The following is a 16807-nucleotide window of genomic DNA, read 5'->3' on the forward strand; positions in this document are numbered from 1 at the left end:
AGTGGTAGAAGATGGAAGGAGCAGTGGAGAAATGAAAGATGATGAAGAGATCAGTGGTGCAGTGGTAGATGATGGAGGAGCAGTGGAGAAGTGGTAGATGACGGAGAGAGCAGTGGAGAAGTGGTAGATGATGGAGGGAGCAGTGGAGAAGTGGTAGATGATGGAAGGAGCAGTGGAGAAGTGGTAGATGATGGAGGGAGCAGTGGAGAAGTGGTAGATGACGGAGAGAGCAGTGGAGAAGTGGTAGATGATGGAGGAGCAGTGGAGAAGTGGTAGATGATGGAAGGAGCAGTGGAGAAGTGGTAGATGATGGAGGGAGCAGTGGAGAAGTGAGTGCCTTGAGGTAGGGGGTTGCTTGTTCTTTTTTTGGTTTGATGCTCCAGGAAGCCAGTGAGAGGAGAGCAGAAGTGTGGTGGTAGAAGGAGGAGCAGGAGAACGTAGGAAGGTTGAGAACGAGTCTGGATGTTTGCCATAACTTTAATAGACTTTGCATTTTAATTTAAAAGCATCAGTTCAGGAGAGAAAAAATTACCTTCATGTACAAATCAATGAGAAATTACAGAACATCCTCCTTAATGATTACTGCACCCAAAGACCTGCACAGGAGTGTCTGAAGATCAAACAGAAATAAAATCATGCTGTGATCTTTGCTAATCAAATAAAACCCTTAATTATTTTAAAATACATGAGTGGAAAGATAAAACGCAGTAAAATAAATGTAAATAATGTTCTTCATTTCTTGCGTGGGACTTTATCACCCAGAGGAACCTCGTCCATGAGTTTCTGCACACAGGAGGAAACAAAACGTGTTGATCACGCTTTATTGTAAAATATAATAATCCCCCCCACCCAAAAAAAAGGTGTCCTAATACTTTTAGCCACATTGTATTGATTATAAATGAAGTTTGATGAACTCACCTTCAGCAGTCGCGTGTAGAACGTCCTGTCTTCCTCTGCATCCCCCTGCATCAGCTCTACTTGGTATCTCCTGCAGGCCAGGAGCAGCTCATTGGCCTCGAACAGAGGGGCAGGGTCAATGGAGTGGCCATTGATGAGGCTTACCAGGTACTCGCGGTAGTGTTTTCTACAAAAAGACGTCACCATGATGTACACGTGTGTGTGTGTGTGTGTGTGTGTGTGTGTGTGTGTGTGTGTGTGTGTGTGTGTGTGTGTGTGGTGTTACATGTTTAAATATTAGCTGCTGTAAAATAACTTGTAGAAAAAATGTCCTCACTCGCAGAGTCCCGCCTGACCAGGCTGAGTCTGAGCTCCACACGCCGAGTCCGTCTGACACGTACCGTCATCCTTCTGCTCTATCACACCACACACACCTATCTCACACACACACACACACACACACACAGAGGCAGACTGAGAGAGGTTTCATAAACAAAAAAAACGTGGGGAAGTGGAAAACTGTAACTGTAATCCTGTCAATCCAAAGAAAGAAAAGGAGAGAGAGAGACAGAGAGACAAAAAAAAACAAAAAGAGAGAGAGAGAGAGAGAGAGAGAGAAAGAGAGAGAGATGCAGTGAAGGAAGGAAAAGAAAGAAAACTGACAGTCAGATAGATATATGGACAGACAGATTGACAGACAAACAGATGGATGGATGGATAGATGGATGGATGGACAGACAGATAGAAGAAAAGACAAACTGACAGTCAGATAGATGGTTGAATGGATGGACAGAAAAGACAGATATAAATAAGTAAATGAAAGAAATCAAGATAAAAAAATTAAAATGAACAGATAAAAGATAACAGACAGAATAAAGAGTGTTGATGCATTTAACAGAGCAGTGTGTGTGTGTGTGTGTGTGTGTGTGTGTTGTGTTGTGTGTGTGTGTGTGTGTGTGTATGTATGTGTGTGAGTGAGATGTATCAGTGAATAAATGTGTGAATGGAAGTGTTTGAAGGCGTAGGTGTGTTTGTTTTCACGGTTCTTGCACAGACTCGTGTTCTGCTCTGAGTCAGGAGAACTGATCAGTGTTTAACTCAGACTCTCTCACACACACACACACACACACACACACACACACACACACACACACACACACCCTCCATTACACACACATACTGACTAACACACTATATATGGAAGATCATACAAACAAACAAAATTAGACACATGTTAAGAGAGGTATGTGTGTGTGTGTGTGTGTGTGTGTGTGTGTGTGTGTGTGAGAGAGAGTGCATGTTCCTGCAGAGACGGACCTGTCTGTGTTCCTGGAGGAACATCGGTGTTGAAGGCTACGCTGCATTTCTGCAAAGAGACAAAGCTGAGAATAAAACTGCATATAGAACTGTGAGAACAGAACAACTGCGGTGTGTGTGTGTGTGTGTGTGTGTGTGTGTGTGTGTGTGTGTGTGTGTGTGTGTTACCTGCAATAAGGCCTGCAGTCTGGCCGGCTCCCAGTCACGCAGGTAAAACAGACAATCTCTCGGGTGATGAGCGTGAAGACCAGTCACACTGCACTGAGGCACCGCACATGTCTGCAACACACACACACACACACACACACACACACACACACACACACACACACACACACAAACTGAGTGAGGAAAACATGAGGGAGAACATGGTGAGATAAATGAGAACATGGTAAGAAATAAATCGTGAGTAGAAAATGGTCAAGAGAACATGAGGAGAATAGGAAGAATATGGTGAGGAGAACATGTTCAGGAGATATATGAAGCAGAATATGGTGAGGGGAACATGAATGAGTATACTGTGAGGAAGACATGGTGAGAAGAACATGGTGGGAAGAACGTGAAAAACAGTCAGAAGCAGAGAGCATGGTAAGGAAAAAAATTATGAAAGAAAAAAAGAACATGGTCAATAGAATATGGTGAGGAGAACATAATTAGAGGAATAGAAAGGAAAACATGGTGGGAAGAACATAATGAGGAGAAGGTCAGAAGAATGTGAGGGGAATAGGAAGAACAATATGGTGAAGAGAACATGAGGAGATATGTAAAGGAGAATATGGTGAGAGAAAACATGGTGAGAAGAACATAGTCAGGAGAACCTGGTGAAAAAAAACATGAAAAACAGTGTGGTACAGAGAGCATGGCGAGCAGAACATGAAGGTGTTGATGTTCTCAGGAACTCACTGTGTGGAAAGGGTTGTTGCAGCCGCTGCAGAACTGATAACGACACTGAGAGCAGCTGAAGTGCATACAACCTCCACGAGCCAGAGCATACTGAAACCTGCAGTTAGGACACGCTGAGAGAGAGAGAGAGAGAGAGAGAGAGAGAGAGGAGGAGAAGAAAAAAAAAGGAAGAGGGAGAGAAGGAAAGAGAGGAACGACAAATAGAGTAAAACAGAAAATGAGAAAATTAAAGAGAGAAAACAAGCAGTAATTGCTACACACACACACACGTCACCTCCCTCTCTCTTTTCTGCTGTGTGTGCGTGAGTGTGTCTGTGTGTGTGTGTGTAAGAGGAGAAGGTCATGCTCTGTTCAGACCCGGGTTCCTGCAGGTCATGTTCTCAGGACAGAGCTGTCTGTGTTACTGCTCCTGCTGTTATCTTTATTAATAAGAGATTCAAACAGCCTGGAGGAGTGTGATGATGATGATGATGATGATGATGATGATGGTGGTGGTGATGGTGATGATAATGGTGGTGATGATGATTGTGGTAGTGATGATGATGATGATGGTGGTGGTGATAGTGATGAGGGTGATGATGGTAGTGATAATGATGTTGGTGATGGGGTAGTGGTGATAGTGATGATGATGATGACGGTGATGATGATAATGGTGGTAGTGATGATGGTGATGGTAATGTTGATGATGGTGGTGATGATGATGACGGTGGTGGTGATGATGATGGCGGTGGTAGTGATGATGATGGTGATGGTGGTAGTGATAATGATAGTGATGATGATGATGACAGTGGTGGTGATGATGATAGTGGTAGTGATGATGATGTTGATGGTGGTGGTGAGTGTGGTGATGATGGTAATGTTGATGATGGTGGTGATGATAGTGATGATGTTGATGGTAATGATGTTAATGGTGGTGATGATGAGGATGGTGATGTTAAAGATGATGATAGTGATAATGATGATGGTGATAATGGTGAAGATGGTTGTGATGGTGGTGATGATGATGTGATTATAGCAGTGATGATGAAGGTGATGATAGTGATGATGACTCACTGATTCCGTTGTCACGCAGGTAACCAGCTAAACCCTGACGCTGATACTCGGGATCATTTTCACGTTTCCACAACTGGAACTGTTCACACGACAGGCCAACATGCTGAGCCTCCCACTGTACACACACACACACACACACACACACACACACACAGAGAGAAAGTCAGTGTGTTACTAATGTGTGTGTGTGTGTGTGTGTGTGTGTGTGTGTGTGTGCACACCCATTCAGCCGTACTACTTACAGGTTTCTTGCACTTTGCGCAGAAGCTGTTCCGGCACTGCAGGCAGGTGACCTTGAGCTGATCTCCATCATAGATAAAACCATACGAACACTATGACGAGAGAGAGAGAGAGAGAGAGAGAGAGAGAGAGAGAGAGAGAGAGAATTTTCTTTCATTTAATATCACTCTACTCACTTTCCTTATTTATTTATTTTTAAAATAATAAAAAAATCTTTTTTTTTTCACTTTTTTCACTGCTCACTTTCATTCTTAATTTTACTATCATTCTTCTTAATCCTTTCTTTCTTTCTTTCTTTGTTTCACTGCTCACTTCATTCCGTTCACATCATTCTACTCACTTTTCTTTTTAGTTTTCTTTTGTGCATGTGTGTGTGTGTGTGTGTGTGTGTGTGTGTGTGTGTGGTGTGTGTGTGTGTGTGTGTGTCTGTGTCTGTGTGTGTGTGTCTGTGTGTGTGTGTGTGTGTGTGTGTGTGTGTGTGTCTGTATGTGTGTGGGACTCACATGGCTGCACCACAGGAACTTTGGGTCTTTGATGAGTGCCTGTTCAGTCAGTTTCTTGTGGAAAAGATCATAGACCTCGGGCTCCAGGCACTCCCTCAGCTACACACACACACACACACACACACACACACACACACACACACACACACACACACACACACACATTAAACATTCTCTTTGCCTTAAAGTACATTATTAATAATACAATGTAATGTTTTTTCCTGTTAGTGTTGCCATAGATCAGCGCTGTACTGTAATAATAATAATAATAATAATAATAATAATAATAATAATAATTAACAGGTTGTTTACAGTGCAGTGTTTCTGCTAGCATTTATTTTCACACTACTATAAGACAGAACTTAGACTTAAGACAGTTCATTGGTAGGACAGATACAGTTCCTAAGAGACATGTCTCCGTACCTGGATGTCCAGAGTGGAGAAGTAGCTGTTCAGGTGTTCGGGGTCGTTGATGTCGGGTTCGGAGCACACAGGACACACCATGTCCCTGATGTGTTTATCTCTCACCGCGATAGTGAAGTGCTGCTTAAAACACTCACAGCACACAGAGCACTGACACGACGTCAGAGACTGCATCTGAGGGAGAGAAGGAGGAAGAGGAGGAAGAGGAGGAAGAGGAAACGGAAGTGGCAAAAGGATGAAGTGATAAAAGGAAGAAGAGAAATAGGAGGAGAAGAGTAAGAACAAGCGGAAAACAACATGTAATGCAAAATAATAACAGTGATGTGTGTGTGTGTGTGTGTGTGTGTGTGTGTGTGTGTGTGTGTGTGTGATTGTGTGTGTGTTTGTGTGTGTGTGTGTGTGTTACCTTGCTGTGAGGAAACAAGGACAGACAGATAGGACACTCTTTCGCCAAAACACGACGTATGAAGTCACGGTCATGTGACTCACGCACGGCCTGTACCACATCCTCCAGCGTGTAGGGGGCACCAGGGTCACGCAGCAGAGACAGGGCTAGCTCACAGCGCCCCCAGCTGGGCAGGTTGTACATGGCGAGGAGCCTGCGACACACGCGCTGAAACACACACACACACACACACACACACACACACACACACACACACACACACAATCAATGCTGCTAATAATAAACGTAAATTCAAATCCAGCTCATGCAGTTGAAACCTGAGAAGTGTGTGTCCTCACACCTGTTTGTCTGGGTGGTTGATATCGATCGTGGGTTCGGGCTCGTCGCTCCACATGCGCTTGTGGAAAGACTCCAGCAGGGGGCGCTGCAGCAGCACCAGTGCTCCTCTCACCTCACCGCCACTCTGCCTCAAAGCCTCCTCACAGGCAGCCGTGTCAGTGAAGCCAATAGAGGCTAGCTCCTTTACCTAACACACACACACACACACACACACACACACACACACACTTAGTTACTTTCCTTAATTCTTTCTTTCTTTAACTATAATTCTGCTAATTTTTTTCTTTCTTTCTTTCTTTCTTTCTTTCTTTCTTCTTCTTTCTTTCTTCTTTCTTTCTTTCTTTCTTTCTTTCTTTCTTTCTTTCTTTCTTTCTTTCTTCTTCTTTCTTTCTTTCTTTCTTTCTTCTTCTTTCTTTCTTTCTTTCTTTCTTTCTTTCTTTCTTTCTTTCTTTCTTTCCTATTTTTACTGTCATGCTGCCACCTTTTTTATTACATTTTTTTCTTTCTTTCTTTTACCACCATTCTGCTAAATTTTTATTTCTTTTTACACACATGGTTGGAAAAGTTGGGTGTCCCAATACTTTTGGCCATATAGTGCAAGAAGTTCGCCTTTACGAGCGCCGTATCCTGAAACTCACCCTAGCGAGACGGTCCCTGAGCGCTTGCCGTGCTGCTTTCTCGTTGTCGCCCCCTGCTGTGAGCCAGGCCTGCTTGGCCTCAGCTCTGGATAAAGGCACTGAGGTCTTCTGGAGCTCGTTGTGGTGCACGGCAGATGTTTGGAGAGGTTTAGGTTCGTGCTGGAACGAGGCAGCCATGGCACAGATCTCGTCCAACCTGTGCGGCAACTCCGTCTTCAGCCAATCGTACGGAGTCCCGCTGATCCCACCCGAAACCCGCAGACTCGTGTACACCTCTTCGGGGCTCACGCCTTTTCCCTCACCCTCCTGAGATAAAAAGATAAATAATAATAATAATAATAATAATAATAATAATAATACTATATCTTTGTTATTCTAAAAGTTTGAACGTTACGTACTCGGATCAACGTGATCAGTTTAAGACCCTCCTCCCGCATCAGTCTCTGCCTCTTCAAATCCGGATCCTCCACTGGCTCAATTTTCGGAGTGATATTCTTAATTGGGGAAGGTGGGCGGGGTTTTGAAGGTGAAGGGGTGGAGTCAGATCTGGCCAGGTCGCACATTTCGCAGCGGGGCGACGGCGTGTGGTTGGCGTAAGTACAGAACTGACAGATCCACTGAAACGCAGAGAAATAAAAAAAAAAGTAAAGAAATTGAGAGAAATAAGAATGGGATGCTATAAATTCACACAGATGGCTGCTTAGCAGGTGTCTCTTCAAGTTAAAAATATAGTTTGCACGTTTGCGCTGGTTTGTGAACGGATAGACGCGATAAAATCGGCAGCAACACAAAAACAATGCAGACGAAGTATTAAATAAAATCATGCCTCCTAATATTTAGAAAGAAAGGTTGTTTCTTTCAAAATATTAATAATATTAATAATAATAATATATATTTTTATATATTACTTTATGGAAGGTATTGGGTTTATGAGGAATTTTGTGTAGAAGAAGGATTATTCACTTCCAAATTAAATTACTTTCACAATAGCGACACCCACAGGTGAACAGTGTGTAGTGTTATATTTCATGACATGACTTGATTCATCTAAATGGCACTTTAGGGTTTCACTCATCAGGATTTGATTGGAGATTTGGAATTTGAAGAGCGTTTAAAAAAAAAAAAGCTACTTTTTCCTCTCATTGTGGACGGAAGGCCAAAACTGAGAAAAAAATACATTTTTTCAAACTAAAAGATATCAGTGTGGACGCGGCCTTAAGCAGCTCATGGAGTGGGACACGTGCCATAAAGGTTGAGTGTACCTGCCCGGTGTCGAACAGTCCTGCAGGAGCCGGCGTGGGTCGCGAGGGCGTCACGGGAGGGCGTGTAGCCAGACGGGGGCGCTCACACACCTCGCACAGTATACTGCTGCTCGAGTTCACCACAGTGCAGCTCTTACACTGCCACTCTGATAAAACACGCAGCAAACCGTGAACAAGCTTCAATTCACACAAACATAATGTTTCACACCTCAACCTGATTTACATGTAAATGAATTCTTAGGCACTTAATAATTTCTAACATTTCAGATATAGCACAAACAAAGCGGTTGAATTTAATTACTTTTTTGATTGATTAACATATAAATAAAGGCATATAAGAATGCAGCTTGGCATTTTATTCAGAACTTCTAAACTCTTCCTGTAGCAGAAACCCCACATGGGGACTAGTTTTTAAATCATGAAGAAGCTTCGGGTGCAGGAGAGAAGCTCTGTATAACGTTTACAGTGTTTTAGCCCTGAGCTCCACACCACAGACAGAATAAACGATGTGCATCGTGATAACTGACCTGTGATGGTAGACGGCTGAGGAGGATCTTCCTGTACAGCCGGGGCGGCTGCGGCCAGACGAGGGCGCTCACAGGTGTTACACAACACCTGCTGCATTGTGTTCACCGTGGTGCAGTACGAACAAAGCCACGTGGCCAGAGACGCGCTGCGAGGGGAGAAATTAACAGCCAGCGGGGTTATTTTGCGTTCTAAATCGACATCTTTCTAACTATACTGTATACAGCCAAAAGTATTGGGACACCCGACTTTCCTGCCATGTGTGGTTCTTTCACATTGTCTTATCACAGTGAGATCCACACAAGTGTTTAGAATGTGGGAAGAGTGGAGGTTATTATAACAGCAAATTAAGACTAAATGTGGAATGGTACAGCGTTCCTATATATAGATACATGAAGTCCCGAAGATTTTGATTCATCTGAAATGCTGTGCAATGAACAAAAAAAACTAATGTGAGTTTACCTGAGTGTTTTGGAGGTCCTCGGGGCCGCCACTGGGATCCTCTTGTGTGTTGCACGAGCTGGGTGTGAGTGGAAGAGACGGTCGCACTCTGAACACAGACGCTGACAGCAGGTAGCGCAGTGTGCCGCCACGGGTAAGATCCCACAAATGCTGCAGTTCTCTTCACAGACAGCTGAGGAAGACACACAAACTCTTTCATACATAAATGATTTAGAAACACAATTTTTCTCTTCTTCCCCCCTTTAAACTTTCTAATACTTTGTGATGTAAGAAAAGGCCAGGTTGTGTATGAGACGAGCGTTTACCTGGTGTCCTGGTGGGTGTGGGGGAGGAGAGAGACAGCAGTGCTGAGGGTTGGGATGGAGACAGAGTGGGCAGAGTGGGCAGGGAGAGTATCTCCCACTGTGTTTCACTGGACGGAGAAATGCCTACAGCGTCTGTGCTCACATCGTTATCACCGTCCTGTCAGAGCGACACGTAACCACGTCACATAATCAGGGCAAATGAACACTTCACGTAAGATCACAATCACGTCAGATAAACACGTCGCATAACATCACATAATCAAGGTCACGTGATCACGTCACAATCACGTCTCATAGCGTCACATAATAACATCACACACAGTAACCAAGCCACATTATCAGGTCACATGATCGCGTCACATCGTCCGTTAATCAATAAAGAACGCTCTGCTTGGTGAACTTTTGTTGGTCTCTCTTTCTTCCAGCACAGAACCAGTGAGACTTGTTACAGTCACATACCCACGTCACATAATAACGTCACATAATTACGTCATACACAGTTATAGAAAGTGTGTATTGTTTGTGGTGAAATACCTTCTGAGCGAGAGCTGGGATGAGTCTCTCAAAGAACTCTGGGTGAGGATGAGCGTCCTGCACAAACAGCATATTATTGTTATTATTATTATTATTATTATTATTATTATTATTATTATTATTATAGAAGCACATGACCCTGACCTTGATGAGCATGTCCAGCTCTACACGCAGACTCATGACCTCCAGCGTCACCGAGGCCACTTTGGCAACGTCCGGCTCTGTGACATCATCGGGAAAACTCAGACCGTCCGGCTGCTGATTGGTGTAGCCATACAGACACAGGACAGCCCGTCCACCCTGAGAGAGAGAGAGAGAGAGAGAGAGAGAGAGAGAGAGAGAGAGAGAGACTCGTTAACTTCCACAACTCTTCTTCCTGCAGGCTTCTCTCCAAAGAATATATAAGCTGCACTTAAATACATTTATTTAATAATATACTAATATGTAGAATATATAAATGTATTATAAAACATGTCATTTAGATCATAAAAAAATCCCAATCACATAAATTATTCCAAAAATGTAATTACAATTTAGTTTTTGTATTTTTTATTTCATTTCATGTATTTATTTGCTTCCATTTTTGGGGCAAAATAAAAAAACTTAATGCTAAAGATTACATTTATCAAATGAAATCTGTAATGACTTCTGATTAAAACTTTATATTTATATTAATTGTTATAACAAAATGTATAAAACAAATGTAGACTTGTGTATTAATTTACATTTATATTAATTTTATTATTATATGATCTTTTATATGATGTACATCATTATATTGATATATTTTATATATATTAATATTTATTACATTATAATAACATTATCATGTTATTAACGTTACTCATCTAAATTACTAACAAAATTAAGGCATTAATACTGTATTTTTTTTTTTTATAAAAGAAACTTTCATAAAAAACCAAACCTTTCCTCATTATTGTTTTTAATTAATGTGAAAGGCTGGAAATTGTGTAAAAACGTAAAGATAAAGAAGTGAATCTGGCGGTCGTGACGGAGTCGTTTTCAGGGTTTGCTCACTTGAATAGCGTCCACCGTGGCCCTGAACACGGGGTTGTTGTGTTTCACCGTGCGCCAGTACTTGGGTCTGTTGGGGTTGGTGAGGTTGGAGCCGTACTTCTCCAGGATGTTGAGCGCTGTGGACAGTTTCTGCAGCGACGTGATTACCTGAGGGGAAAAAACAAACAAAAAGTGAGGCATTAAAACTACACCATGACCTCTGCACTACTGCACTACTGTATTAGACTCTCACCTCAGTCTTGTTGCTTCCAGCACTGTTTTCTTTCAGCATGTTCTCTGGGGCAATGTAACGATATTTCGCTGACGGAGGCAGAGAGATGTTGGCCACAGCGGAAACGCCGTTTCTGATATCCGGCACAGAACCGGCTCTGGATAAACTCGCCTCGACCCGGCTCCTCAATTCCTCCAACTCTTCTGACAGCGTCATCACCTGGAAAAAGAAAGAGACACACACACACACACACACACACACACACACACACACACACACAAAAACAAGGAAACCGAGAGGCAGCTGAGCATTCTCACACTCCCATAATGTTATACATTTACTACCCATTTATGATCTTATAATGACGTTGTCAAAAGTCAGAGCTTTCGTGATTCTTCATTGTTTAATAAAGATGTGTGGCTGAAATACGAGTCTGGTGATTATAATAGAGGATTAAATACCTTTTAAGAAACAATTGAAAATGTATTCCATAACCAAAAGTGTGAATGAAATGATCAAGATTATTTGTTTATGCTCTAAAGTTTGCTGTAATAAGGAAATAAACAACACTTCTACCTCGGAATTACAGCAATTTTCTTTGATCCTTTGAATCCATATACTTGAAAGACTTTTGTTAGTTTATTCTGTTTAAGTAAATGAATGTTAGTATTTTATAGTAATTAATAATCCATTGGTTTGCGTAAATTTTATTTTTAGACAGATAATTAAAAGTGAAAGTAATATAAACACCGCTGGCCTGTTTGTTACTTCCGTATTTGTTAAAAGTCACGCCCCCTTCGTTTTGATTGGCTAAGAGTGCATATACTAACCAATCACAGCTTAGGAGTTAAGGTGAGCAAAATCGATTGTGGGAGTCGATTCAACGAGGCATTTCTACACACCCGGACTTCACCAGAAAAACCTACTAATAAAAAATTAAACACACTCTTTTATCATCGATAGTTAAAACGTATTTAGAGTGACAACGGAATCTCCTACTGTTTTTTCCTTCTTGCGTAGAATCGACTCACAATCGAGCCCAATCAAAGAATCGACTCCTTATAAAGAATCGACTCCCTGTCCAAACTGCTGTTTTAACGTGTCTAAAAATTCAACACCATTTTTCGTTGTTTAATAAAATGAAATAAAATAAAATAATACAAATTGAAAAACGTGTAGATTTAAAAAAAAAAAAAGCTCAGGCTTAGCATGCGTTTACTAGCAAAACATCTAAAACACACACACACTGACATTGACACGCACACTGACAGTTATGCGTTCATGCAGAAATATTTATTCATATGATCAATTAAGCTATAAAACCTCGTATATTCGTTTAACTCTGTGTTTAGAAGTGTCACTTACTGCGCACTTGAATTTAGCTAATCAGCCAGCTCTCGGGTTATAGATACAGTATAGTGGCCGGTAAGGTTAAAAGTAAAATGCGTTTCGGTTTTTTTTACCGCCCTCTTCTGGAAGTCTGCGGTAGTGCATTGTTTATGTCGCATTTTATTATGAACTACATGATAATTACATACATTTACATGCTGTCAAATATATTATAATTCTTTATTTCGATTTACAAATGGGCAAGTGAGTGAACTGAAGAGAAATCTAAATAGAACCAATAAATTGTTGTGACCACCCTTTGGCTTTCAGTTCCTACTTTTGCACACTTTGTACAGGGTTTTTGTTCATCAGTTTCATATGTACTGTAGGTTCAAACCCAGTCATTAAGTAAAACAGAAACAGCTGTGTAGGAGCTTCAAACTGGGTGAGGAACAGCCAAACTCTGCTACAAAGGTGATGTTTTGGAAGACAATTCGATGTTGCAGGTCCCACACCATGGCAAGACTGAGCATAAGGTAGTTCTACTGCATCAGCAAGATCTTTCCCGGGAAAAGATCTCAAAGCAGACTGGGCTTTCAAGATGGATGTGCTCATTAAGATATTTTGAAGAAGCACACAAGAGGGTCATGTTGAGGAGCATAGACGCAGTGGGCGGCCAAGGAAATTTAATGTAGCAGATGAAAAATACATCATACACACTTCCCTTCACTTTTAGAAGATTCTAGCAGTGCCATCAGCAAAAACCTAGCAAAGAACAGTGGGACCCAAATACATCCATCCACTGTCTGGAGAAGTCTGGGCTGAAGTGGTCTTCATGGAAAAATTGAGGGCCAACGTAGAAATAAGGCTTAGTGACTTAACTATGCATGGAAACAGAGGAACTGTGGTGCAGAAAAATGGCAGCAGATGTTCTGCCAAATATTTGTCTCTAGAAAAATAACAGATTGTTTGCTGAAGGGCTGGAAAGCGTACACCAATGAGTGTCTGCAGGCAACAGTGAAGCATGGTGGAGGTTTCCTGTAAGTTTGGAGCTGCATTTCAGCAAATGGAGTTCAGACGGAGAAATTCTGGCAGATACTTCTCCATCATGGAGTGCCATCAGGGAGGCCTTTGATTGGCTCCAACTCTAATCTGCAGCAGGACAACGACCCCAAACATACAGCCAACATCATTAAACACCATCTTTAGTGCAGAGAACAAGAAGTCCTGGAAGTAAAAGTTCTGGCCCCCACAGAGTCCAGATCTCAACATCATCGAGTCTATCTGGGATTTGAAGCAGCCTACATCTACAGAAGATCTGAGGTTAGTTAAAAAATAAATGAACACTTCTACTATTTGAAATTGTTCTCACTTTACAGTATTTTTTCACTTTTCTTTACTTCTTTACATCTGCATGATTCATCCAACGTCCTACCCCTGGATGGAGTTCTCTTCTCCAGTAGCCCACTCTGCAGCTGAGGATGGCTCTACTTAAACAGCCTAAAGATCCATGAAGTTACTGAGCAACTGAAGAACTTTGAGGATGGATTTGGACTGTAATTAATGTCAACAGTCTGCTACAATGGCTGAAGACCACAGTCTGCATGATCAGAACCTCAACAATAATGGAAGTGTAATGAATGAACATTCTGTGTTGAGGATGAGGACGGGTTCCCTATTGAGTCTGGTTCCTCAAAAGGTTTCTTCCTGATGGCATCTCGGGGAGTTTGAATTTATTTATTTATTTTATTTTATTGTTTTGTGTATTCGGTATAAAAGCGTGTCTCCCGTCACGATCACGGGAAAACAATGAGCTATGTCGTTCCATAATCAGATAATCTGATCTAAAAAAAAAAAAAGCTTGATCTGGCAACCTGGTTCTTCTGACTGGTGGAAAGGGATGGTCTGGGATTTCTGTGACGACATCAGTGTGACGACTTCAGCTGGGTTCTGTATTTATGTTAGGAGAAGAACCGAGAGAGGAGTTAGATGTGTGTGTGTTTTGCAAAAGTCGGTCAGCTGGTAATTTGTGCGTAAGTGTGTGTGAGAGTGTGTGTTTTAGAAAACATCTGGACCGGATCAGATCAGAACTTTTTTTTTTCTCATCGGGGTGGTCAGTATCGAGTCCCGGGCGTCGTGGCGATGCACATCGTGGTGGAGTTCTTCGTGGTTTGCGTGAAGGTGCTGTGGTCGTTCGCGGCGGCGGCGGCGCGGTGGCTCGTGAAGCCGCGGGAGAAGCACGTGCGAGGCCGCGTGTGCGTGATCACCGGGGCCGGAAGCGGACTGGGCCGCCGGTTTGCGCTGCAGTTCGCGCGCCGCGGCGCCGCGCTCGCGCTCTGGGACATCAACCGCGCCGCCAACGAGGAGACCGCCGAGCTCGTGCGCGAGGTCTACAGACAGAACAGCGCCGCCGACAACTGCAACACCTGCACTGGTGAGTCCACCATGTTCACCATGTTCCACCATGACAATGTGCCTGTGCACAAAGCCAGCTCCATGAAGATACACGGGTTGAAGTGGAAGATCTTCTGCTATAGATCTCCAACACTATTAAACATGTCTGCACCCCAGACCTTCTCACCTTCTCACCTACATCACTACCTGACTTTACTCACACATATGTAGCTGAATGAATATCCACAAAATCTAGTGGAACATCTTCCCAGAAGAGTGGAGCTCATTATAAGAGCAAATTTGGAATGGGATGTTCAAAACAAAGCCCATAGCAATCTTCAGGTGTCCACGTGAAAAACACGTATCAGGACATGTAACAGGATTTATTATTATGTTATATAACATATATTATTTGAATGATTTTCTACAGGTTCAGACATCAGCTTGAAGGAGACGTCACCCATCTTCCAGCCACGTGTTAACACGTACGTGTGTGACGTGAGTAAGCGTGAGAGTGTATACGCTACGGCCGAGCGGGTCAGGAAAGAGCTTGGAAATGTCACGTTCCTGGTGAACAACGCAGGCGTGGTTTCAGGACGTCACCTCCTGGAATGTCCTGATGAACTGATTGAGAGGACCATGATGGTCAACTGCCATGCCCACTTCTGGGTCAGTAGCAGGACGTTAGTTTCCTTCCCTGGTGGTCAGTCAGACGAATTTATCAGGGGTTCATTTTTTTTTTGTTTTTCACAGACCACGAAAGCTTTTCTCCCGAAGATGCTGGAGCTGAACGAGGGCCACATCGTGACCGTGGCCAGCTCTCTGGGTCTCTTCACTACGGCCGGCGTAGAGGTGCGTCTGTCTCTAATGTTCCTGCTCCGTGATTCTGATGTGAACGTATTGTTTTTTGGTGCAGGTCTTCATCCTCTCGCTGCCGTGTTTTTCTCGCAGGATTACTGCGCCAGTAAATTCGGCGCCATCGGCTTTCACGAGTCCCTGAGCCACGAGTTAAAGGCGTCTAACAAAGACGGGATCAAGATGACCCTGGTGTGTCCGTTCCTGGTTGATACGGGGATGTTCAAAGGCTGTGAAATCAGGTTAATAACTGTTTTACTAAAGTAGGCTGGAGTAGAGTAGAGTGCGCCCTCTAGTGTGTTGGAGGAGCATAAAAAACAAGAACATGACTTCATTTTTAGATGTTTTTTTAGGTGATTAAATTTTAAGATGTTCAAATGTGTGTGTGTGTGTGTGTGTGTGTGTGTGTGTGTGTGTGTGTGTGTGTGTGTGTGTGTGTGTGTGTGAAAAATAAAAATAGGAAGCACTTAGGAATAGGAATGCATCCTGCTAAGAATTACCGTCTTGTTGCTTTTTTAAGTTCTTTTGCCATGGGGTGTACAAACTTTTGGACAGACCTGTATATAATGTAATCCCAAATGTATTTTATGTATATTTTTCTTTTGGGAAAAATAAGTAGTCAAACTTATTGTTTATATGATGATAATCGCTATAGTTATATAGTTTTATTATATTTTTATTTGATACATTAAAATTAAATAAATTACATTTATTAAAAAAAAATAGATTAAATTAATATTCCCGCTGACTCGTGTGATCTGCAGAACTTCTTCATCTTTTCTGTTTGTCTTTTTCCTGCACAGGAAGGAAATCGCTCCGTTTTTCCCTCCGCTGGACCCCGAGCACTGCGTAGAAAGAGCCATGAGAGCCATTCTGACGGATCAGCCGATGGTGTGCACGCCACGTGCCATGTATGTCGTCACGTTCATGAAAACGTGAGTATTTTAAAAGAAGTATCAAATAACCCTGTAGTGGTGTAAGAACTCTGTATTGATCTCCGCAAGTCATATAGCGGAGCTTTCACGATGATATTACATCATAAAACCAAAGATCCAATCAGGTTGCAGTATGCAAATTAAGCATCATAACATTTTTTTTCAAATTTGAATTTTAGAATCGCCAAAGCATATGTTTTATTGTTAAATTAGGAAAAAAAAATCTGGTCTTTCTGAA

At 42.4% G+C, this 16807-nt stretch overlaps 2 protein-coding genes across 4 annotated transcripts in view; one reads left to right on the forward strand and one right to left on the reverse strand.

Annotated features, from left to right (window-relative positions):
• Positions 1-457: 457 nt before the first annotated feature.
• Positions 458-12493, reverse strand: LOC124403334 (E3 ubiquitin-protein ligase RNF31). Of its 2 annotated transcripts, none has more exons than XM_046877025.1 (23): positions 12422-12493; positions 11078-11275; positions 10846-10992; positions 9952-10107; positions 9808-9864; positions 9274-9430; positions 8969-9140; positions 8509-8654; positions 7982-8127; positions 7118-7336; positions 6720-7025; positions 6083-6268; positions 5743-5949; positions 5337-5510; positions 4914-5012; positions 4413-4502; positions 4171-4285; positions 3118-3230; positions 2383-2493; positions 2215-2263; positions 1235-1331; positions 919-1084; positions 458-783 (listed from the first exon to the last, which is right to left on the reverse strand). In XM_046877025.1, exons 2-23 carry the CDS (start codon positions 11270-11272, stop codon positions 733-735), a joined length of 3159 nt encoding a protein of 1052 aa, XP_046732981.1. In that variant the 5' UTR covers positions 11273-11275; positions 12422-12493; the 3' UTR covers positions 458-732. The 2 variants fall into 2 exon arrangements, with proteins under 2 accessions (XP_046732981.1, XP_046732980.1); XM_046877024.1 differs by lacking the exon at positions 12422-12493 and adding an exon at positions 11633-12347.
• Positions 12494-14286: 1793 nt separating this feature from the next.
• rdh10b (retinol dehydrogenase 10b) overlaps positions 14287-16807 on the forward strand; it is a 3320-nt gene continuing 799 nt past the window's right edge. For both annotated transcript variants that reach the window (XR_006928833.1, XM_046876677.1), the window contains exons 1-5: positions 14287-14819; positions 15210-15448; positions 15533-15631; positions 15731-15876; positions 16438-16569. Coding sequence is in view for 1 of the 2 variants with exons in the window: in XM_046876677.1 (XP_046732633.1) it covers positions 14528-14819; positions 15210-15448; positions 15533-15631; positions 15731-15876; positions 16438-16569 (908 nt within the window). In the remaining variant the exon portion in view is untranslated. The remainder of the gene's footprint in view (positions 14820-15209; positions 15449-15532; positions 15632-15730; positions 15877-16437; positions 16570-16807) is intronic.

The sequence above is a fragment of the Silurus meridionalis genome, chromosome 20 (genome assembly GCF_014805685.1).
Source record: "Silurus meridionalis isolate SWU-2019-XX chromosome 20, ASM1480568v1, whole genome shotgun sequence".
Lineage (NCBI taxonomy): Eukaryota > Metazoa > Chordata > Actinopteri > Siluriformes > Siluridae > Silurus > Silurus meridionalis.

Coding starts and splice junctions, on each gene's coding strand:
- LOC124403334 (XM_046877025.1), bottom strand. CDS start 11,272: ATGACGCTGTCAGAAGAGTTGGAGGAATTGAGGAGCCGGGTCGAGGCG. Junction 10,108..10,845: donor CCACGGTGGACGCTATTCAA/GTGAGCAAACCC, acceptor TCTCTCTCTCAG/GGTGGACGGGCTGTCCTGTG. Junction 4,286..4,412: donor GCGCAAAGTGCAAGAAACCT/GTAAGTAGTACG, acceptor GTGTGTGTACAG/TGGGAGGCTCAGCATGTTGG.